Here is a 23523-nt window from a genome sequence, read left to right on the forward strand (position 1 = left end):
ATATCGTTTGCCATCCCGTTTACGTTCGCATTTTATGCTAATACAATGTGTAAGATCCAAACACGTTTGTTGGCTGATGGGGTGTTTAGATGGGCCGATGAATGGGAGCAAATATTCTTATGAACTTGTTTGGTCTATCATCGGCCTGACTAAAAGGACTTTTAGGCAGACAACAAATTTAGTATTTCAACATTTTGTAGTTGCTATCAAATGTTGTACTTTATAGAACATGTCTATAAACCAGATCTGTAGAATAGAGAAAAAATGTTGACAGTTAAAATGATAATTCATTTAAAGGGGTTGTGTTACTGATCTGTAAATTCAGCTTCTTCTTCCATTCACTTGAGGGACAGAGGAAGCTGTAATTACATTGCATGGTCGCTACAAGCTTGATGCCGTGGGCACAGCGCACACAGGAGCAGAATGGGGGTGCTGGGGGTTGAGCCCCTGCCGAGCCGATATTGATGATCAGGACACTACACAACCCGTTTTAATTCTCTCTAAAATGCAACTTTTAAGTGGTCATACACTGAACCGATTATGATAATATAATAGGTGGAGCAGAGGAGAGGTAAGCAGATACAGAACTGTCTCTTATCTACCTATTCATTACTAGCTACCTATCTAGCTACCTATCTAATTGCAATTTTAAAAAACCTGTTACTCTAGATCTTTAGCCCATGAATTTATTTTTTTATTGTACTATTTTGATCATTAGTATGCTAATGTATAATTACTTTGTCTTCTGAATAATGCTATGACTAATGGCCTATTTACCGTAAATGTGTCCGTGTTCAAAGGTTGATCTTATTAAAGTTTTTGAGTAAGGAATCACAATTAAGTTTATTTAATCTATTCTGTCATGCTAATATCCCATTGCTTAAATGGGGCTATACATATTATATAGTGAATTAGCCAGTAGCTATTTCTTCTGAACCCCCCATACACATGCATGCTCAGCTTGACTGACTGTTCATGTATTCTCAATAGTTAGAAGGGAATAAGCCCTTTCCAGGAATCTCCAGTGGCAACTATTCTCCTTTGAGGACAAAAGGAGCAGGCATGTTGAAATTTAACACAGCAGACTCTTCTTCCCCCAGCATCTGCCATTGCTGAAAATGTTGGGATGACCTCATACACGTTAGGTGGCCAGCTAGACCTGCTAAAATTGGTGAGTTTAGCTGTCATTCATCTAATATGTATAGCAACCATAAGATTCTGTCCCATTCCAATAGGCAGTTTAAGGATAGGGCACACGTGACACTGGTCGCGCAACAGCTTTTGTGGCTGTGATCGCAGAGTAGTGGTGATCCCATAGAAATTTATGTTCGATCTTTTTAGGACACACACTGTGATCTCCTTTATTTCTATGCGATGACCACTACTTTGTGATCCTAGCTGCGATAGCTGTCACACGACCAGTGCCTAGCGTAATCAGAGCGATAAAAAAAAAAAAAAAAAAAAGCCCCTTGTGAGATATATTCAGAATCTGAATATAAATAAATTAAAATCGTATTACTAGAATTATGGGAAAAACCTGATGTCAAGGAGTTTATGTTCACATTACTATGCTATCTGTTCCATCATTTCAGATCACACAGTCTGCAGCACTGTTCTTGTCAGCAAAACTACTTGAACTCCAAAGAAAACCTTAAAGACCTCATTATAAGTCTGTGAAGGTTCTCATTCATCCTGGTCATGGTATATCTGTAAAGAATAAATCAAGGCAACTTATTTCTTGAAAACATTTCACTATTTGGCAGACAATAGATGTCTAACCCCCCCCCCCCCCCTGCCTCTATTCAAGCTTGGCTTCTCTATTTTTAAGTAGATGGCCTCCTTCACCCCTCGTTTGTACCAAATCGGCCTCCTTATCCAAAACACGTACTTGACTGTCTTCAAAAGATGTGACCCGTTTCTTTTAGATGTAAGTACACGGTTATCCCATATGTAGCTGGGGTGTCTGAGAAACTCAAAAGGATTTTTAATAAACATCACATCCCTGTCTGCTTTAAACCCAGCAACACACTGAGGCAACAACTGGTTGACCCAAAAGACCCAACGCCTAAACACAAGATGGACAACATTGTGTACGCAGTCCAGTGCAATGAGGAATGCTCAGAACTGTATATAGGCAAAACAAAAACAACAACTACATCAGCGTATGGCTCAGGATAGAAGAGCCAAAACCTCTGGTCAAGATTCAGCCGTGTACTTACATCTAAAAGAAACTGGTCACACCTTTGAAGACAGTCAAATAAGTGTTTTGGATAAGGAGGCCGATTGGTACAAACGAGGTGTGAAGGAGGCCATCTACGTAAAAATGGAGAAGCCAAGCTTGAATAGAGGCGGGGTTCAGACATCTATTGTCTGCCACATACAATGCTGTCGTTGGGAGAACGAGTGAAACGTTTTCAAGAAATCTACAGTAAGTCCAGTTGCCTTGATTTATTCTTTACAGATACCTCATTATAAGTTAGTGAGATCCAGCAAGGGTTGTTGGGAACCATTCTTCATCTCATCATAATGGTATATTGAGATATGTTTTAAAAAAAATAGGCAAGACTTGCCTTGTGCATTTTTTTTTTTTTTTATCAAACTGCCATTGCTTCCGATCTGCTTAGTCCAGAAGAGTCACATTTTGAAATCAATTATTGGCTCTTTGACAACTTTAGGTCAGCAAATTAAACTCACTCGCAGATTACTCCTTCCCTCAATATCGCCTACCAACATGTAATAGCAAGGCCAAAATTAGACATGAAAGAGTTTTTTTTTTTTTTTGCAGTGAAAACACTAGCTCCAGATGTTCACTGAAAGTATATGAAAATATGAAATGCAGGGAGTCTTTCTGCTACTGGCATTTTTGGGTCTCTGGTGCTTTTTTTTTTATTTCTTTTTTTAATACAGCAAGTTTAAGCTGTTGGTGCTTTGAAATCTCCTTTATGCCTCATTCACACGTCAGTGTTTGGTCAGTGATTTCCATCAGTAATTTGGAGCCAAAACCAGGTACAGCTCTAAACACAGAACAGGAGCAGATCTTTCCATTACACCTGATCTCTGTGTAGCCTACACTTTTGGCTCACAATCACTGATGGAAATCACTGACCAAAACACTGACGTGTGAATGAGGCTTTATAGAAATAATGTGGCAAAAAAAAAAAAAACACATGGTCCACATAGTTGTTTAGAAACAAAATACAGCTAAAAACACCAGCAAATTCGTGTTTCGGGGCCTTATAGAGCCAAGTAATAATGAGCTTCTCAAAAGTAATAGGGCTAATGCATGTGGGATGAAGTAAGAGATGTAAACAAGGTGATAAACGCAACACTGGTGTATGTACTGCCAGTATGTTATTTAATGTCCATGGAACATATAAGAAACATAACTGGTTTGTAAGAAAAAGTGTAAAATATTTATTACAAGAGGCCTCTTTACACATCAGCATCCAGACATTATAGAATACAATGCTAGGTCAAACGACAGAAATTCATCACTTTTGTTGTAGTTGCGGTTTGGTTTACCAAAGTGTCTTTGCAACTTGAAACACAATTTACATACACAGAATAAAATATGCCACTGCTTTCTAGGTTTGGGAATATATTGACCATAAACTAATTCTTTTGTCTTTTGAGCCAGCAGCAAGCAGCCTTTCTTCAGGAATGATGTGATCTGAGAAGGACACACAGTGCACCATTGCAGAATGGTACTGGAGAACTGCTAATGGCTTCACTTTCTTCCACCCAAAAATCCGAACACGATAGTCCCAGCCAGCTGTTGCCAAAATCTTCTTGTCCTGACGTATTCGGACATCAGCAATTCCTGGATTGACAAGTTCTTGTGCTTTGTAATACTTAAGAAAAAAGAACAAAACAGACTCATTTTTTTTTGGACCGAGGACAAGGTTCTGGAGATTCATAATTTCATGAAAGCTCGACACACAGTGCTTGCAAAGAAGGAGGCACACCATTACTGGCCTGCTACAAGCAGTGCTAATCCAGGCTACCCCGTCGCAGGCTCTTCTTATTAATATAATTCTGCTTGTCTAATGTTTGCTGGAATCCAAACTGTTTTCTACTGAAGACACAACTGGACTAAAGCCCAGGGTTCCACTGATGTCAAGACTGTTAAAAGGGCTGCTTATTGGGGAAAAAGACTGGAGAGAAACTGTTGATTCCCACATGATGTCATTAGCTCAGGTACCGGGAATGCACCATTCTCACATCTGTTTTGCATTATTAATGGATGAGTGGGAAAAGACAACTGAAAATGCTCACAATCCCTATCATTTATGTGGGAGGAACATATATTTATTTTATTAATGCTCCTTAAGACCATTTAGGTAAAAACTATGAGATAAAGCTCATGGAACAAATCAAATGTCACAAATTCCCTTACAGCTGTGCAGAGGCCAACACATTGTAAGAGATAAAGTACATACGTTTCAAAGCAGAGCAACGTAACAAGTAAAAACGGGGTTATCCATAGTGTTCATGATCCAGGCTGTACTATTACTGGTCACGATAAACAGTTGCATATAAGTGAAATTGATAAATTAATGACATAGACTTTGTTAAAATCTAGTTTATTTATAAGTGAGAATATCACAGAAATGCAAAATAAGCAAAATGTCTAGTAAAATTAAAGTTAAAGACGAACACACATGAGAAGATTTCAACCGGACCTTTGAACTGAATCCAGCCTGTGATTAGATGACTAATGGATATTGAGCTATGTTAATTATGAAAACAAAACCAACAATATGGAACTTCTTACCTTGAAGTTCTGTTGTTCATCAATGCTCCAGGTATTCAATATATTCTCAGAGGATCCAGAGACCCCTCTGGCATTGTCACAGTCAAAGTCAATGCACATAACAGGCTCCTTGTGGAATATATGCCTACTCAGTAATCTGTGCTCCAAGACATTCCATAGGGCTACTGAGCCATCCTCATAGCCAACAACAAGCAAAGGGCTACTTCCAGATTTTGGCTTTTAACAAAGAAATTAAATAGTCATTAAAATGACATACAAAGTTATTATGTTACAACATGTAACTATCGCAATCAATTGTTTTATATTTAAACATTTATGACCTTTACATTTAGTCATATCATTATGCTGGTTGCTAAGGGAATCAGTCAACAGTCTGTCAAAAGATACATCTCTGAAAGCGAAGACGAGCTCCTGTTCACTGCCTGGTATGAAAACAAAGAGCAGCAGACAAAAAGGGGCTCTATGCAGACACTGAATCAGCAGGGAATGCTGACTTTGTGATGCCCAAAAATGGCATGTACCTATTCAGTGGCATCAACTGAAACAACCTTGAGAAAGCACGTATGCACAACTATACAGTTGCATGTATCTACCATTGACTCCTTTAAATAAAAAAAATATATCGTTTTTTTAATTTATACAGTGGTATTGAAAAGTATAGCCAAATGTATCTCCAAGGCTGCTGCATTGGTATGTGTCTGAATAAAGATAGCCTATGGGTATATGTTATATTTATAGATTAGGAGAATTTCCCACAATATATTCAAAATGTTGGTCCCAACAGTGGTGTGAATCTACCGTAAATAGAATCTGTCCACAGATCTATGAAACTCGTTGACCCGTTCCATGTGCACTTGGCAGCTGAAGGCATCTGTGTTGGTTCCATGTTCATATGTGCCCGCATTGCTGCTAAAAATGATGTTTTAATATATGTAAGTGCCCTATTGACTTTAAAGGGGTTTTCCAGCAGTAGAAATACTCCCCCCACAATGCCTGGGTCCTTCCTACAGATGATACTTACATCTCCCCGTTGCGAGGATAAAAACACCTGGCGACAGAAAAGCAGCCAATAGGAGGCTGCAATGGTGACCAGCCTCCCTAGCGTCACCCGCAATGCTAGGGAGGCTGGTCCCCCCCCCCCCATTTCCAGAGCTTTTGATCTGCATGATGGGGAGACGCATTAGCGGCCGTGCAGCGATTCCGAGGGACGCAGGTGCCAGGGAACGGGTAACTATAGTCTTTAGAAGGGGTATTTCTACTATTGGATAATTCCTTTAATTGACAGGACCTGGCATGATGATGTTTTTACTGCCTGGTTCTGTCAATCAAAATGGGAAAGGATGCAGCAGTTGCAAACAAAGCAAAGCCTCTAGATGTAACGGTAACGCCCTTATTGCTCCTAGAGGCTCATTTGCATATATTAAAACCTCATTTTTAGCATCAATTTGGGCACATATGAGCATGGGACCAATAGTTGCCTTCAGCTGGCTGCAAGCGCACATGTAACAGGTCAGCCAGTTTCACAGGTACAAATCTGCTGAAGATGCCCTTTAAATTACATTTATCAACTATCCACAGGATAAGTGATAAATGTCTGATTGATGGAGCATACAACAATCATTTGAACAGGGGTCCCAAGGCTTCTGGTCCTATTCAGCGTAAGACCGTGGTGAGGAGGAGTTCACATGGAGTGCAGTGTTGCTACATTTAAAGTCTATTGGACAGATGTACTGTGGAAAAGACAGCGCAGTATTCTATCCTGTGGATAGGTGAAAAATGCTCATTTTAATGCTATAGCGCGAGATCAGTACAAGGTACGTAACAAACTGTATTCATAAAGATACAGGTACTCTTCTTCCTATGCATAAATCAATATGTTAACTGTAATAAAAGGAAAATGTACAGTATAATGTTAGGGTATATTCTAGAAAAAGAACATGTCTTACTATAAAAGTGCCTTATAACTGTGCAAACCTCTACATTATGTATATGATACATGGCTCTATTCCATCCAGAATACATTTAATAAGATTAAAAAAAACATTGGAATTAAATAAATCACACATGAAACTCTACCCAAAATGGAGCAGTACAGAACTATGCAATGTAAGGTATGTTTGTTAATAAATATTACACCCCCCACGTGTTGTACAAAGAAAGGCCAAATTATAATAAAGTTGATCTTGCATTCTAAAAATAAAAACTTTTCTTGAAGGATTAGCATGGAGTCTGACCATTACTGTAACTAATCAGTTATCATTTGATTAATGATGGCAGAGGTCAAAGGGCATGACATACTGACCAGACACCTCATTTATTTTAGCCTCTGAAATAACTCCACGGAGATGGAACTTCAGTGGATAAAGTGTCACTTTTCAGAGAAAGGGATTCATCATCTGACTAGAGTGAACCATAATAACCAGTCAGACAGGAACTGGTCAAGCCAGGATAAATATCCCAGGGGAATGTCAGGTTTAAAGCCTTGGTTTGTTATGCAGTAAGATTCATGCTGTTCGTTCCATGTTTGGATTCATTTGCTTGTATTATGCATGAACAAACATAATTGCGTAATTCTTTCAGATTATATATTTATAAAGGACTCCTCTGTATGTGCATATACCAAGATCTCACTTGTGCCATGACAGAGTCTGTCAGCCTATGGGGGTTTTGTGCCGATTTTTCTTCATCAATTTCAAATAGAGGAGAAAAATATATATAAAAAAAACTAAAACAAACAAACAGGAAAAAAAAACAACGGACATTTCCTAGAACTGCTCTTTAAAGGGGTATTGATGACCTATCCTCAGCTCCGTTCAAAGGGTAATGGTCGTGCCGGATTACTGGTCACTACACTTTGAATGGAGCCATAGTTTCTTCTCCATTTACACTGCCAATTCCTGAAGGCTGCAACAAACAGCCGATTGGTGGTAGTGCCTTACCCTCACCGATCAGATAGTAATTACCTAAAGTGAGTGTCAGGCAGCTGCTGCCAAGGCCAATAAGATCATGGGTTGCATCAAAAGGGGCATAGATGCCCATGATAAGAACATAGTCCTACCACTTTACAAAATCGCTAGTCAGACCACACATGGAGCACTGTGTACAGTTCTGGGCTCCTGTGAACAAGGCAGACATAGCAGAGCTGGAGAGGGTTCAGAGGACTACAGTACCCTGAAAGATTATCAAAACTATGGCAAGGTCAAATAACTATGTATACATATATCAGGGGTCAGTACAAAGATCTCTCCCATCATCTATTTTTCCCCAGGACTGACGAGGGGACATCCTCTGCGTCTGGAAGAAATAAGGTTTGTACACAAACATAGAAGAGGATTCTTTACGGTAAGAGCAGTGAAACTATGGAACTCTCTGCCTGAGGAGGTGGTGATGGTGCGTACAATAAAGGAATTCAAGAGGGGCTTGGATGAATTTCTGGAGTGTAATAATATTACAGGTTATGGTTACTAGTAGGGGTGCACCGAAATCTGTTTCTGCCGATATTTTTACATATCGGCCGGAAATAGCGGGGAGGGACTGGGAGGAGGAGCTGGGGGCCGGTGCGTTCACTGTGCTCCAGCCCCCAGCTCCAGTAGTTATAAAATGTGTGCAATTAATAAGCATTCTATTCATGAGGCCCCCTCTGCAGTATTACATTCAATACAGCCACATCCTACTCACAGGGCTGTGCTGGCCGGCCGGGCAGAGGAGCGGCAGCGTCACGACTGACGTCACATGCCTGCGCCGCCTCCTTCATTCAGAAAGTAGGCCGGGCACATGACGTCAGTTGTGACGCTGCCGCTCGTCTGCCCGGCCGGCCAGCATTATGACAGCCCTGTGAGTAGGATGTGGCTGTATTGAATGTAATACTGCAGAGGGGGCCTCATGAATAGAATGCTTATTAATTGTACAACATTTTATAACTACTGGAGCTGGGGGCCGGAGAACAGTGAACGCACCGGCCCCCAGCTCCTCCTCCCAGTCCCTCCCCGCTATTTTCTATTAATTGTACAATGGGGGGGGGGGGGGGGGGCTGTGGATGGCACTGTTATGGGGTGGGGGTCTGTGGATGGCACTGTTATGGGGTGGGTGGGGGTCTGTGGATGGCACTGTTATGAGGTGGGGGGGTCTGTGGATGGCACTGTTATGGGGTGGGTGGGGGTCTGTGGATGGCACTGTTATGGGGTGGGTGGGGGTCTGTGGATGGCACTGTTATGAGGTGGGGGGGTCTGTGGATGGCACTGTTATGGGGTGGGTGGGGGTCTGTGGATGGCACTGTTATGGGGTGGGTGGGGGTCTGTGGATGGCACTGTTATGAGGTGGGGGGGTCTGTGGATGGCACTGTTATGGGGTGGGGGGTCTTTTAAAAGTATTTGGGCAAAAAGGCAGTTTCGGTTTCGGTCAAGGGGTATCCTGAATTTTCGGTTTCGGACCAGAATTTTCATTTCGGTGCACCCCTAGTTACTAGAGGGGTCATTGATCCAGGGAGTTATTCTGATTGCCCGATTGGAGTTGGGAAGGATTTTTTTCCCCTAAAGTGAGGAAAATTGTCTTCTACCTCACAGTTTTTTTTTTTTGCCTTCCTCTGGATCAACTTGTGGGATAACAGGCTGAACTAGATGGACAGATGTCTTTTTTCACCCTTACAAACTATGTTACTATGTATATTATTATGAGGATAGGTTATCAATATTGGGAGCCTATAAAACCCCTTTAAACATGAATGAATCGCATGTGTTAGCCTCTTCTTTGTTTACCTGTGCGGCTGTAGAGCAGCTTTGCACCTCACCACAACGCAAGTGTGAACCTAATTAATCTTTTCTAGAAAACAAATCAAACAGAATGAGAAGCCCAGCTATGGTATGGAACAACCCACCATCAGTTTATGACCACAGGTTCCATATGTGGTCATAAACTGCTGTTTGTGGATATGCTAGGGTTCAGATGGGAAGGATCGGCATCTGGATTTTCTAACATGGAATTTGCTGAAATGTTTTTAAAAGAATCAACTTTTTTTATTTTTTGTTGACTGAACTGTGCAGGACAAGCTGTAGTTTTTATCTGCACCATTTCGGGGTACATTTGGCTTTCTGATCGCTTTTTATCTAATTTTTTGGGAGGTGAGGTGGGCAAAAAAATAATAATTGTGTCAGTGTTTTATTAATTTTTTTATGAGGTTCACCGTGTGGTATATTTATGATATATCTTTATTCTGCAGGTTGATACGATTATGTCAATACCAAATTTATATAGTTTTTTTCAGGTTTTACTACTTTTGCATAATAAAATAACTTATTAAAAATCTTTTGTATTTTGCTTAACCTTATACAAACATCCATAACATTTTTATTTTTCTGCCAACGTAGATGTGAAGAGGTCTTGCCATTTTCAGTACAGACTGTATATTTTTTTTTTATCTCAGTACCACTCTGGGATACAGAAGACTTTTTGATGACTAAATGTTTTTTGGGAGGCAAGTTTATTTTATTTTTTCATAATAGGAAAAAAAATCTTGCTTAAAAGTCTTATAATCTGCAGTCAGGGTGCTCCAGCAGTGCGAGACCCCCTGACTGTTTCCTTAGTGATCTGGCATATACATGAAAGCTCAGACTTCGTGTAGCTAAAGGACCTTTAACCACTTCAGCCCCGCTAGGTGAAACCCCCTTCATGACCAGAGCACTTTTTACACTTCGGCACTACACTCCTTTCACCGTTTATCGCTCGGTCATGCAACTTACCACCCAAATGAATTTTACCTCCTTTTCTTCTCACTAATGGAGCTTTCATTTGGTGGTATTTTATTGCTGCTGACATTTTTACTTTTTTTGTTATTAATCAAAATGTAACGATTTTTTTGCAAAGAAATGACATTTTTCACTTTCAGCTGTAAAATTTTGCAAAAAAAACGACATCCATATATAAATTTTTCGCCAAATTTATTGTTCTACATGTCTTTGATAAAAAAAAAATGTTTGGGCAAAAAAAAAAAAAGGTTTGGGTAAAAGTTATAGCATTTACAAACTATGGTACAAAAATGTGAATTTCCGCTTTTTGAAACAGCTCTGACTTTCTGAGCACCTGTCATGATTCCTGAGGTTCTACAATGCCCAGACAGTACAAACACACCACAAATGACCCCATTTCGGAAAGTAGACACCCTAAGGTATTCGCTGATGGGCATAGTGAGTTCATAGAATGTGTGAGAAGAACTTTGCAATCAAAATGTGTAAAAAATGACCGGTGAAATCCAAAAGGTGCACTTTGGAATATGTGCCCCTTTGCCCACCTTGGCAGCAAAAAAGTGTCACACATCTGGTATCGCCGTACTCAGGAGAAGTTGGGGAATGTGTTTTGGGGTGTCATTTTACATATACCCATGCTGGGTGAGAAAAATATCTTGGTCAAATGCCAACTTTGTATAAAAAAATGGGAAAAGTTGTCTTTTGCCAAGATATTTCTCTCATCCAGCATGGTTATATGTAAAATGACACCCCAAAACACATTCCCCAACTTCTCCTGAGTACGGCGATACCAGATGTGAGACACTTTTTTGCAGCCAAGGTGGGCAAAGGGGCACATATTCCAAAGTGCACCTTTTGGATTTCACCGGTCATTTTTTACACATTTTGATTGCAAAGTTCTTCTCACACATTTGGGCCCCTAAATTGCCAGGGCAGTATAACTACGCCACAAGTGACCCCATTTTGGAAAGAAGACACCCCAAGGTATTCTGTGAGGGGCATGGCGAGTTCCTAGAATTTTTTTTTTTTGTCGCAAGTTAGTGGAATATGAGACTTTGTAAGGAAAAAAGAAAAAAAGAGAAAAATCATCATTTTCCGCTAACTTGTGACAAAAAATAAAAAATTCTAGGAACTCGCCGTGCCCCTCACGGAATACCTTGGGGTGTCTTCTTTCCAAAATGGGGTCACTTGTGGCGTAGTTATACTGCCCTGGCAATTTAGGGGCCCAAATGTGTAAGAAGTACCTTGCAATCAAAATCTGTAAAAAAATGGCCGGTGAAATCCGAAAGGTGCACTTTGGAATATGTGCCCCTTTGCCCACCTTGGCTGCAAAAAAGTGTCACACATCTGGTATCGCCGTACTCAGGAGAAGTTGGGGAATGTGTTTTGGGGTGCCATTTTACATATAACCATGCTGGGTGAGAGAAATATCTTGGCAAAAGACAACTTTTCCTATTTTTTTATACAAAGTTGGCATTTGACCAAGATATTTTTCTCACCCAGCATGGGTATATGTAAAATGACACCCCAAAACACATTCCCCAACTTCTCCTGAGTACGGCGATACCAGATGTGTGACACTTTTTTGCAGCCTAGATGCGCAAAGGGGCCCAAATTCCTTTTAGAAGGGCATTTTTAGACATTTGGATCCCAGACTTCTTCTCACACTTTCGGGCCCCTAAAAAGCCAGGGCAGTATAAATACCCCACATGTGACCCCACTTTGGAAAGAAGACACCCCAAGGTATTCAATGAGGGGCCTGGCGAGTTCCTAGAAATTTTTTATTTTTTGCATAAGTTAGCGGAAATTGATTTTTTTTGTTTTTTTCTCACAAAGTCTCTCTTTCCGCTAACTTAGGACAAAAATTTCAATCTTTCATGGACTCAATATGCCCCTCACGGAATACCTTGGGGTGTCTTCTTTCCGAAATGGGGTCACATGTGGGGTATTTATACTGCCCTGGCTTTTTAGGGGCCCTAAAGCGTGAGAAGAAGTCTGGAATATAAATGTCTAAAAATGTTTACGCATTTGGATTCCGTGAGGGGTATGGTGAGTTCATGGGAGATTTTATTTTTTGACACAAGTTAGTAGAATATGAGACTTGGTAAGAAAAAACAAAAACAAACAAAAAATTTCCGCTAACTTGTGCCAAAAAAAATGTCTGAATGGAGCCTTACAGGGGGGGGGGGGGGGGGGTGTGATCAATGACAGGGGGGGTGATCAATGACAGGGGGGTAATCACCCATATAGACTCCCGGATCACCCCCCTGTCATTGATCACGCCCCTGGTAAGGCTCCATTCAGACGTCCGTATAATTTTTACGGATCCATGGATCGGATCCGCAAAACACATGCGGACGTCTGAATGGAGCCTTACAGGGGGTTATCAATGACAGGGGGTGATCAGGGTAATCACCCCCCTGTCACTGATCACCCCCCCTGTAAGGCTCCATTCAGACATCCGCATGATTTTTTACGGATCCATGGATACATGGATCAGATCCACAAAACACATGCGGACGTCTGAATGGAGCCTTACAGGGGGGTTATCAATGACAGGGGGTGATCAGGGTGATCACCCCCCCTGTAAGGCTCCATTCAGACATCCGCATGATTTTTTACGGATCCATGGATACATGGATCGGATCCACAAAACACATGCGGACGTCTGAATGGAGCCTTACAGGGGGGTGATCAGGGAGTGTATATGGGTGATCACCCGCCTGTCATTGATCACCCCCTGTAAGGCTCCATTCAGACGTCCGCATGTGTTTTGCGGATCCGATCCATGTATCCATGGATCCGTAAAAATCATGCGGACGTCTGAATGGAGCCTTACAGGGGGGTGATCAATGACAGGGGGGTGATCAATGACAGGGGGTGATCAGGGAGTGTATATGGGTGATCACCCGCCTGTCATTGATCACCCCCCTGTAAGGCTCCATTTAGACGTCCGTATGCGTTTTGCGGATCCGATCCATGTATCCGTGGATCCATAAAAATCATACGGACGTCTGAACGGAGCCTGACAGGGGGGTGATCAATGACAGGGCGGTGATCAATGACAGGGGGGTGATCAGGGAGTTTATATGGGGTGATCATGGGTGATCAGGGGTTTATAAGGGGTTAATAAGTGACGGGGGGGGGGGTGTAGTGTAGTGTAGTGTGGTGTTTGGTGCGACTGTACTGACCTACCTGAGTCCTCTGGTGGTCGATCCTAACAAAAGGGACCACCAGAGGACCAGGTAGGAGGTATATTAGACGCTGTTATGAAAACAGCGTCTAATATACCTGTTAGGGGTTAAAAAATTCGGATCTCCAGCCTGCCAGCGAACGATCGCCGCTGGCATGCTGGAGATCCACTCGCTTACCTTCCGTTCCTGTGAGCGCGCGCGCCTGTGTGCGCGCGTTCACAGGAAATCTCGCGTCTCGCGAGATGACGCATATATGCGTGACTGTGCGCCAGCCTGCTACCTCCGGAACGCACATGTGCGTTAGGCGGTCCGGAGGTGGTTAAAGATATCACCAGTGGGAGGAGCCAGACCAGCAAGAAGAGGTCTTCACAGTGGATATAGTATTGTACTGTACACTGAAGTTTGCGATGTTGATACTCCTATCATGTCACCACATGCATGATTGCTGTTTGTTTCATTAGTTAAAAGATGACAGACTAGGATTAACAGGACCTGACTGTAAACTATTAATCCCCTCTACCCTAGACTATTAAAGTTAGTGTTACTGATCCCTTCCACTTCACGAAACTATCAGGGAAGTTTTAATTCGTATAAAATATAAAATTTTACAATTTCCTGCTGTCTAAACCTGGGGACAGGGGTCTCTTTTAGTACAAAAAAACCACTTTTTTTTTTAATGAGAGTTAAAATAGAAAGTAAAATTTAACATTTTTTTTTTTTAGTCCCAATAGGGCACTTGAAACTACAATCTCTTTATTGCATGATTAATCCATATTAGCTTCCAGAGAAAAGTTTGCATGTCTGCTATATTCCAAAAGGGCCAAACAGGCTAGGTGCTACAGTCGCTATTGGTTGAGGCATCTAAGGAGTCAAACTACAGAGATCAGAGTTTTCTCCAATCCCAGATGTTTGGTAATACAGCCATGCTGCCACCGCATACTTGTGGGCATACTGGCCAATACCATAAGATCACATTGATGAATCATCTGCTGGCAACAAATATGTCCACTATTGGTCTCTAAGGGGTTAACAGCACATTAAGTTATAGGCACTAACATTTTAAATGGAAATTTCGCTCCATGTGAGTGTTTACGACAATAATGCTATTTTAATGTTGTCTCTAGGTAAAACCTTCCTCATTGGGCCAGAGCAGATAGTCACTAACAGACAGTGGCTGTCAAACTGGCATACCTACAGCTTCAGGTAAAATGCTTGGATGATTGCAGCTTCCCAAAGACCCATGGAGTACAGCGGTTGTCAAAATGTTCCTCAATTGACTGATCTTGGACATCGTTCTGCACCTTATGGCCAATTTCACACCTGACCATAGGTCTTCTGTACTATACTGATGGCATTACGTGAGCACAGTACAATAGACCTCTGGTCAGGCAGGAACACACGGCATCACAGATCATTATGATGCAGTGAGTTCAGGGCAGAGAAGCAGTGTTTAGCCCAGGAAATACAGCCATCACAAGGAGCGCGTTTCACAGCCCAAATACGCCTGTGGGAAACAGGCCTTTATTGGCCAGTGTTGGCTCAGACACTAACTTGGTTGACTGCTTCCTACAGCTGTATTCCCCATGCCAACACATGGGGCTGGGCCCTGAGATCAAACTAGCATCATGTATCTATTGCGTCACTTCAGCCTTTTCTTTTAGATTATGCTCTCATGGGCTGTGACTTCTCTTCAGTTTTTTTTTTTTTTTCATTTTACTTGATTAACTCCCCTATTATAAAGCACTATGGAATATTTAGCGGTATATTAAAGGGGTTATCCCATGAGTCATGTAAAAAATGAAAATTAGACAACATATAGTACATGACAATCTCTTTCTAACAAAGCTAGAACCAGCCCTGTACCTCACATGGATCCAGAGATCTCTTTATTCATTGCTCTGCTAGATTTATATCAAGCTGAAAGCTAGGAGGAGTGTCTTTTCTCCTGCAGCTCAGGGGGCGTGTCTCAGCTCTTCCTATCACAGACAAGGAGGCAGTTTAAAGATGAAACTGAGCATGTGCGCCATCTCAGCAAGCAGGACAAAGAAATAAGAAAAACAAGAAACAGCAGGTGGCGCTATACAAATACATTTTACTGAATAACTAATAATTACATGCAATTACAAAAGTATTCAGATCCAGGCGCTGGTTTGAAAACTGTAGAATATTTGTTGGGGGACAACCCCTTTAAGATAATTAGTATTAGGCCTCATGCAATTTGCGGAACGGAACGGGCAGCCCATTGTAGACATGCCTATTCTTGTCCGCAAAACGGACAAGAATAGGACATGTTATATTTTTTTTGCGGGGTCACGGAATGGAGCAACGAATGCGGACAGCACACAGAGTGCTGTCCGGATCTTTTGCGGCCCCACTGAAATGAATGGGTCTGCACCCGAGCCGCAAAAACTGCGGCTCGGATGCGGACCCGAAGAACGGTCATGTGCATGAGGCCTTAGACAACATTTAAAAGGGTTTACCCGGCATTTTATAACAGATGACCTATCCTCTGGATAGGTCATCAGTATCTGATTGGTGGCCATTTAACACCCACCAATCAGCTGTTTAAGAAGGAACCAGCGGCCTTCTCCATGCTTACCAAGCACAGCACCGTACATTGCATAACGGTTGTGCTTGGTATCGCTGCTCAGCCCCATTCACTTCTATGGGGATGAACTGCTCCTAGGACATGTGATCGATGAACGTGACATAACTTGGCCTAGGAAAAGCTGAGAGAAGGCTGCGGCACTCAAAGGAGTGCCAATGCTTTCTCAAATAGCTGATTGACGGGGGTCTCTGGTGTAGGACCCTTACCGACCAGTATTTTAATCTCGGAAAATCTTGGTAATGTCCTAACATGTTTTGCAAAGTATTTTTGAAATACAATTGCTTTTAACATGTCTTCTAGTAAAAACCTGTATTCTTCATGAAATAACAATTCTAACTCTGTTATGGTTCAGTCCTCTATTATTCTAAGAGGTTTATGAATAAATTGGCCACAACCCGTTTTGGGGGTGTGCCCTACATACTCTAACACTGTCCAATTAGTGCTGTGATGTCAGACTGTGCAGGGACACACCCCTCTGACAGACTTGTCTCACCACTTTTTTTCTGTCCTGAGAAGAGTGGGTGGGGTTTAACAGGAGGCAACATGGCTTCCATGGCCCGTAAGATCTAGTATCATTTAAGCCAGGAACTGGTGTAAACCTATACCATCTCATAGCTGGAGCAGATCGAAAGGTTTGGTGCACAGACAGCCTAGAAATGCATCACATTTATTAATTTTGCTTCAACGGCGAATGTAAGACCAGTATTAGTATATCTCCCCCCAATATTCATAGAAAACAATTTCTAAAGAATTTTTGGCTTTTTCTTTTTAATTTCAGAAGTACTATGCAATTGAAAATGAAATATAAAATATTGTCCTATATCCATCAGCACAGCACATAACATTGTTATTTTACTTATGCTGTGAGGGAAAGATTATCTGTTAGTAAAATAGTAGATTGCAGAATTCCGATAACAGTATGACAATTATATTGTGCTCTTGATAGGTCTAGATAAAGATATCCACAGAAGAGCCCTGCACTTATCAATGTATGCTCCAATTGAGTCACTCATCCCCCTTCCCTCTCTGGCCGCATTGATGGCCTGATTGAGAGTGTCAAGAGAGTGCTGTGCTGAAAATGTGCAAACCAAGGAAGAGCTTCAAGGGCCAGGATAGGAGGTAGATTACATTGAGTGGCTTCAAAAAATGATATCCAGAAAATCATCCACCCAAGTTTTGTAAAAAACTAAACAAAAACATAGAATATTCCCATACAGGCTGTCAATATGTGATAAAATTAATTTTTATGATAATGTCCATCTAAGGGCTCTTTCACACCTGCGTTATTGTCTTCCGGCATAAAGTTCCGTCGTCGGGGCTCTATGCCGGAAGAATACTGATCAGTTTTATCCTAATGCATTCTGAATGGAGAGAAATCCGTTCAGGATGCATCAGGATGTCTTCAGTTCCGGAACAGAATGTTTTTTGGCCGGAGAAAATACTGCAGCATGCTGCGCTTTTTGCTCCGGCCAAAAATCCTGAAGACTTGCCGCAAGGCCGGATCCGGAATGAATGCCCATTAAAAGGCATTAATCCGGATCCGACCTTAAGCTAAACGTCGTTTCGGGGCATTGCCGGATACGACGTTTAGCTTTTTCTGAATGGTTACCATGGCTGCCGGGACGCTAAAGTCCTGGCAGCCATGGTAAATTGTAGCGGGGAGCGGGGGAGCAGTATACTTACCGTCCATGCAGCTCCCGGGGCGCTCCAGAGTGACGTCAGGGCGCCCCAAGCGCATGGATCACGTGATCGCATGGCACGTCATCCATGCGCATGGGGCGCTCTGACGTCATTCTGGAGCGCCCCGGGAGCTACAGGGACTGTAAGTATACCGCTCCCCCGCTCCTACTATGGCAACCAGGACTTTAATAGCGTCCTGGGTGCCATAGTAACACTGAAAGCATTTTGAAGACGGATCCGTCTTCAAATGCTTTCAGTACACTTGCGTTTTTCCGGATCCGGCGTGTAATTCCGGCAAGTGGAGTACACGACGGATCCGGACAACGCAAGTCTGAAAGAGGCCTAAAATGACTGGATTCTAAGCCAACATGTGTGTAAATTGTATCGCCGATCAGCTACTTCAGAGATATACAGACTACCGTAGTGTAGTGTGTTTAGCTTGTACCGTATATTTATTGCCAAGCTTATGTCTCCATTCATGAGAACACTACTGTTGGGTTAGCTCTACCAATGAAGAGAATGCAGTTTGCTCAATCAGTTGTTACAGATCCATAATTTAAACCCATACAATATGCCTTAAAGGGGTTAACCCATAAATAATGCAAAAAATGAAAATCAGACATCATACAGTACATGGCAATCTCTTTCTAACAAAGTATACTTCTAAAAAGTGGCCTGATATCACAACACAATCAACAATTATGTCTAACTAGACACATGCCAGGCATTAATCACAAAAACCTACAAAATGTCTACCAGACCGCATGAATATACAATGATAATTTATTAAACATGATTCAAAAGGACAATACACTATAAAAAAAAAAAAACAAGTGCAGGGACAAGGGGACATCACTAAAGGAAAGCACATTGGCAATCTATACTGCTCCACGTGATGGTAAAGGAATAAATTGCAAGTGCAATTATATCGATATTCTAAATCATCAAGGCAGAATATATTACCCATACCCCATACTGTGCCTCCTCTGGGATGGCGTTAACCCCGACACGCGTTTCAGTGAACCTTCGTCTGAACCAGTGAACCTTGTCCACATCAGCACAGGACTCACAATAAATACCCCCACCAACCAATCCTAACACAGATTGTATTAGCGCGCACACCTGAACTGAATATAGTAATGATATCACGGGCCGCTGCTTTGTGACGCGAAATAAGACACGTGTTCTACATCGGGTCACACGATGACGCGATACATCCTGCGAGATTACGGAGATGATATCAGCGGCACCAGGGAGTCAAGTAGAGCATGCACAGGCTTGCATAACAGCGCAAAAACCAGGGAAATGAAAAAAAAGGGGGAAAAAGGGAATGGAAGTGCACATGTATAATAATAATCCCATAAACGTATTCAATTGGTGAAACTTGATGAGATGTGTAAAATAACCTAAAGCGACATCCATAATCAATTTCATAAAAAGCCGCATTACAACCGTGAATAATGTGAACATGATTACCGTAAGTGAAAAATAAATATAATATAAAAGTATAAGAAAAACGTGAGAGAATTAATTACTATGAGTGAAATGAAATGAAAACCTAATCATTTAAATAATTGTGAGGAGTTATTATGCTGATGCAGTGAATATGTGAGCATGATTTTATGATATGTGACTTGGTATGTAACAGGATTAAAATAAATTAATCCTTGCTTATATAAACGTGATAATGTGATATATAGGATAGGAAATAGACACGTGAACATGATAGTGATATGTGAAATAATATGCAACATAAAATAATCCTTGCTTAAATAAATGTAACGATGTGATGTATCAGAAAAAAAAAATTAACATTAATTGTGAATAGAAACCCAAAAAATATTTTCTTCGCTGTAAATAATCATTAGGTCCAGCAATATATTTATAAGTCTGAAAGATGGAAGGTGGTTAATTACATGCAATGACAATATAACTTTTTATAATTAAAAGCAATTAAAAACAATGAGCATGTATGGGCCCACCCCTCTCCACTTTTAAACGTGAGGGATATGTTGGGACTCAAGGACCCATTCACTTCTCATTGGATTGATAAGCAAAGATTAATAAAGGACCACAGATTATGTGACATACTAATAGATGGCCCTTTCCCGGACCTGCCCACGTTACAACTTAAGCTCCCGGGACTTAAACTGGATCATCTCACATACTCTCAACTTTTGATCAATTACAAAAGCATCCAGATTGCCGATATGCTGGATAGGGATTAATACTGGTTTGAAAAGTTAGCAACACAAAGATCCCCTCCTCCGAAGCGGATATCCATAATATATTAAACGATTGTGGGTCCTGTGGATTGCTCTACACTCTCGTATATAGAAGCATGGGAGAAAGAATTAAACCTTAAATTGTTCAAAGAAGACATTATAGCGGTGTACAAAAATGCATGTGGCCCGTCTAGATGTATTACTGTGCAAGAGACATCCTACAAGATCGTTAGTAGATGGTAGAAAACACCCGTAGCATTAGATGCTATGAATCCTCTCATCTCCTCATCCTGCTAGAGATGCATTACTGCATTACAGGTACTGGTTCATACGTACACCTATGGTGGAACTGATCACCCCCTTCTGGGTAGAGGTGGAAAAGATATTAAAAAAAAAGGTGTTTATAGGATCCCCTGAGATTTCACTGCCTTCTTTATTTCTGAACATCCTACATGACTACCTGACCAATTATAATACTTTTCTATGGAGACATTTGGTACTAGCATCTAAAAGCACGATTCCTCTATATTGGAAACAAACGGTGACACCACCCATATCTCACTGGTTACGTAAAGTAGGGTAAGTGGCCAGGCTGGAGGATCTGAGCGTTTCTACTTATAAAGCCACGGCCAAATACTACAAGGTATGGGAGCCCTGGCTGAATTTTGCTAGCAGCCCGGATACACAGCAACTCTTACTAGACAATCAGAGACCTCACATTTCCCCTCCCCTGGAGTGATTACCTCGCGTTTTCCTACGTTTATGTCACATTCCTATGTTTTGCAACATTCCTACTCTTTGTCACATGTCGATTAAGGTGTTTCTCTGCGAGTTTACATTTACTACTAATAGTAGTGATATATAGCCCTTTTCCAGATATTATAGACACCGGCTTTGTTAATCCACAATTGTTTCGATGAATAATTACTAGCAGAACTAGACTAGCAAGAGCTCTGTCTAAGGTTATTAATAAGTTGTATGTTCAGTGATTTGTGCCCATGATTACAATCTGTTATTAGCAAAGATATACACATGGTATAAACCTTGTGAAATGTACAAAAACCTCCTGTACAAATACAGTGTAATGTTAAATGCTTATAGAAAAGATAAAAAAACTAGTGGACTTGTTGAGTCCATTTGGGCATAATGTATTCAATTTCCAAATCTATTTGCATTCCAATTGAGCAAGTTTCTTTGATTGTGTACATAAAAATGTTCATAGTGGAAACAATCTATTCCCCGGACCTTCAAACCCTTGGAATCACAGGCATGCTGTGTTTTTAAATGTCTGTCGACAAGTTTCAAACTCATCACATCTCTTTAATTAAGAGCAATCGAAATGTCACGAACGTGCTCACGTACCCGGACTTTCAGCTTCCTTGTGGTAAGGCCCACATACACTTTCGGACAAGGACATCTTCCATAATAAATCACCGCTGTACTGAAGCAGGTCAGTTGGTGTGTAATTTGAAAAATTTGTTTACCAGTAACATCACAAAACTCAGTAGCCCTTTCCAAGTTAGTACACCCTATACATCTCCCACATGGGACCAAGCCCCATTTGGGTTTCTCTATCCCTGGGAAAATTGAAGGGACCGGTTTGATGTAAAGACTCCTTATTAAATGATCTTTCAAGTTTTTAGATCTTCTTGCTGCTACCGAAGGGCCCGAAGTGGCATACTTTGCAACAATCGGGTCAATAGTGCCGGCCAATATTTTTCCAAACATCTCAGACCATCTGGAATGATAACTAGTGATGAATCTCACCCTATCATCCCTAGATTTTTTTGAGATTAGAACGGGAGCAAGATTTTGGCCTCATATAATCATTTTTAATGGATCTTTGACTATATCCACGATTGGAAAAAATGTTGTTTCAAGTCATTTGCATACTCCTCAAAATTGTGGTCAGTGGAGCATATTCTACATCCTCTAAGGAACTGTCCAATTGGAATGGATCTAATCAACTGTGGAGGATTTTCTTTCTAACAAAGCCTGAACCCCATTCATTGCTCTGCTAGATTTATATCAAGTTGAAAGCTCAAGGATAGTGTCCTCTCTACTGCAGATCAGGAGACGTGTCCATGCTCTACCTATCACAGATCAGGAGTCAGTAGAAGGAGAAACTGAGCATGTGTGGCCTTCTTAATGAGCCACTTAACGAAATAAGAAATCAAGTGGCCCTATATTGATAAATTTTATTGAATAACTTAGTAGCTAAACCACATTTTTTATTACATGCAATTACAAAAGCATTCAGATCCAGGTGCTGGTTTAAAAACCGTACAATATTTTTCATGGGGGCAACCCCTTTAAGTGAATGTCTACTGCTGAATACTATTTTGTCTTTTCTAGTATTTATAGATTGAACGTTTCTTAATCTTTACAGTAGTGGGAGAACCTTTTTACTGGGCTCCAAATCCCCTGCATAGATGAAGATTTAAAACATAATAGAAGATATTTATCTAAACTGACGTAAAGGAAAACTGGTTTAGTTGCCCACAGCAACCAATCAGCTTCCACCTTTCATTTTTCAGAGCCGCTTTGAAAAATGAAGGGTGGAATCTGCTGTCTTAGCAACAAATTTTTCCAACAGTTTGGCAAATCCCCCCCCCCCCCCCCCGTGTTCTGGCTGCTTGTAGCCATCATTAGATGCTTAAAAATACGGCCAAAAGCCTAAGGCTCTACTATTGCCAGTTTCTGATCACAGGTGTGTGCACTCTCTTCAGTGCTGTGGGTGGTAAAATCCCTTTAACTGCCCATTCTGCACATCCCTGTTACTAACTCTTGTGCCCTCATATATGGAAGCATAATCTTAGAGACAAGTTTATTTTAAAAAGGTTTTTTTCAAGATTTATTAAATATTTTAAAACAGGTAGCCAATAAAATAAAGGAAACACCCAAAACTCACCTTTTCTATGTCTCAGCGCTCCAGTCCAAGTTGCTGTGGTCCCTGCTAGGTCATGTGCCATTCTTTAATTTCCGGCCTCAGCAGTCACACCTGAATGGCATATGACTGCTGAGGCCAGTGACTGGTCACACAAATGTAATGTCAGCACTGTGGGACCAGAACATGTCGCTAGAGAGGCAGGACATAGAAAAGGTAAGTAAAATGTTTTTTATACAGCCCCATGGCTATGGGCCAAGTTTTTAACAACCCCTCTAATTCCTCATATGGATCGTTTTCATAATATTATGGGATGTTAGTGTAATAAGCTTTAAAAAAAAAAAAAAAACACAACATGTCCACACATTATTTTAAGCAGCACATTAATTTTTTTTCAACTGACACTTATGTAAAATA

General features: G+C 41.2%; 1 protein-coding gene across 1 annotated transcript in view; it reads right to left on the reverse strand.

Annotated features, from left to right (window-relative positions):
* Positions 1 to 3394: 3394 nt before the first annotated feature.
* Positions 3395 to 23523, reverse strand: part of GNB1L (G protein subunit beta 1 like) — a 48786-nt gene continuing 28657 nt past the window's right edge. The window contains exons 6-7 of the mRNA XM_044290004.1: positions 4775 to 4990; positions 3395 to 3851 (exon numbers count right to left, since the gene is read on the reverse strand). Of these exons, the coding sequence (XP_044145939.1) occupies positions 3585 to 3851; positions 4775 to 4990 (483 nt within the window). The 3' untranslated portion in view covers positions 3395 to 3584. The remainder of the gene's footprint in view (positions 3852 to 4774; positions 4991 to 23523) is intronic.

This window comes from Bufo gargarizans, chromosome 1, assembly GCF_014858855.1.
Source record: "Bufo gargarizans isolate SCDJY-AF-19 chromosome 1, ASM1485885v1, whole genome shotgun sequence".
Taxonomy (NCBI): domain Eukaryota; kingdom Metazoa; phylum Chordata; class Amphibia; order Anura; family Bufonidae; genus Bufo; species Bufo gargarizans.